This window comes from Oryctolagus cuniculus, chromosome 1, assembly GCF_051225735.1.
Source record: "Oryctolagus cuniculus isolate XC-2025 breed Fujian yellow rabbit chromosome 1, ASM5122573v1, whole genome shotgun sequence".
In the NCBI taxonomy this organism is placed as follows: domain Eukaryota; kingdom Metazoa; phylum Chordata; class Mammalia; order Lagomorpha; family Leporidae; genus Oryctolagus; species Oryctolagus cuniculus.
Window position 1 is genome coordinate 62,680,458 of NC_142867.1, and position 1,650 is coordinate 62,682,107.

Consider the following 1,650-nt stretch of genomic DNA (forward strand, 5'->3'; position numbering starts at 1 on the left):
AGAGGACATTTAGGAGAATGGCAGGAGAAGTTTCTATACTTGATTATACTAAAGCGGTTCAATCATAAAACATACCAGGAAAGGTCACCATAATAGATTCACCTCATCCAGTTCTTCAGTCCATGGTGATAGCGGTGAGAGAAATTGAGAGAGCAGCCTGACCTACTTCTCAGTCCCATAGGCAAGATAGAGAACTAAGCTCCAAGGACACTGATCTTCAAGGACAGAGACCTTGGAAGAAACACGCACCAAATCTCCATCAGTGCAATTGCTCTAGAAACAACAACAACTGCAGGCTTTTCAACTAGGACCTCACCTGCTGCCATCTCCTGATGCTAGAGCATGCATACCCATACATGGAGACATCAGCTTCCAGCATCAAAGTCACTTCTGTTTTGTGAACAACACGTGAACCACCTGGTCACGGATCTGTTTAGTCTTGACCCCATAAATGATGGGATTCAGCATAGGTGGTGCCAGAATGCAGACATTGGCCAGAAGAACATGGATGTGTGGTGCAATGTGGTGTCCAAAACGCTGAGTGAGGGTGGTGAAGATCCCAGGTCCGTAAAAGAGGATGATGACACAAACGTGGGAGCCGCAAGTGCTGAGAGCTTTGTGGCGAGCGTCTCGGGATGGGTTGCGGAAGACAGCATGGAGAATCAACACATAGGAAACAAACACCAGCACAATATCTAAAACCACCGTTGACATGAGGACAAAAAACCCATACCAGATGTTTATTTGGATATCGTTACAAGAAACGTGGGCCAAGACAATGTGCTTACAACCAGTATTTAGGAGGATGTTGCTTTTGCAGAATGTCAGTCTTTTCAGCAAAAATATTATAGGAACAATTGTGCCATAACTTCTCAGAAAGACAATCACACCAATTTTCCCAATCAGTCCACGTGTAAGAATAGCAGTGTATCTCAGTGGGTAGCATATGGCAACGTAGCGGTCAAATGCCATCACCAGCAAGATCCCTGACTCAGAGATGAAGGTGGAATGGATGAAGAAGAGTTGAGTGATGCAGCGATCCAGGGAGATCTCCCCGGCGTGGAACCAGAAGATGGCCAAGGCCTGAGGCACCGTGGATGTGGAGAGGACAACATCTGCTCCGGCCAACATGCAGAGGAAGAGGTACATGGGCTCGTGCAGGCTGCGCGTGGTGAGGATAATGAAGATGAGCAGGCTGTTCCCAAGCAGGGCGATGACAAAGGAGATGCAGAAGGGGATGGAAATCCACATGTGCTGGTCCTCTAGGCCAGGGATGCCCAGCAAGCGGAAGACTGTGTGGCTAACACCAGTGTGGTTTGCAATAGTCATACCTGGAACAGACAACCTGGAACCTCTCTGTCCAGTCACAGAGAAGAAAACACAGATTACATCCAGGATTTTCATTTATGTCACCAGGGAATTCTCACAGCTATCTGATTCCATTCCATTCTGGAGCCAGGAACTGTGATATATAAAGGTAAGACACAATTTGTTTCCTAAATGAGTCTTAATCTCATAAATATGTATACAAATGAAAATAAATGATTAAGTTAACATATTCTTGATACAAAAAAATTTAGGATTTATTTGAAAGGCATAGCAACAGAGAGGCCAGAAACTCCTATCAGGCCTCCCACATGGGTGGCAGGG

At 45.8% G+C, this 1,650-nt stretch overlaps 1 protein-coding gene across 1 annotated transcript; it reads right to left on the minus strand.

Annotated features, from left to right (window-relative positions):
* Window positions 1-384: 384 nt before the first annotated feature.
* On the minus strand, window positions 385-1,329 carry LOC100346082 (olfactory receptor 52B4-like). The gene has a single exon (XM_002708731.4). It carries the CDS (start codon window positions 1,327-1,329, stop codon window positions 385-387), a length of 945 nt encoding a protein of 314 aa, XP_002708777.3.
* Window positions 1,330-1,650: the final 321 nt, after the last annotated feature.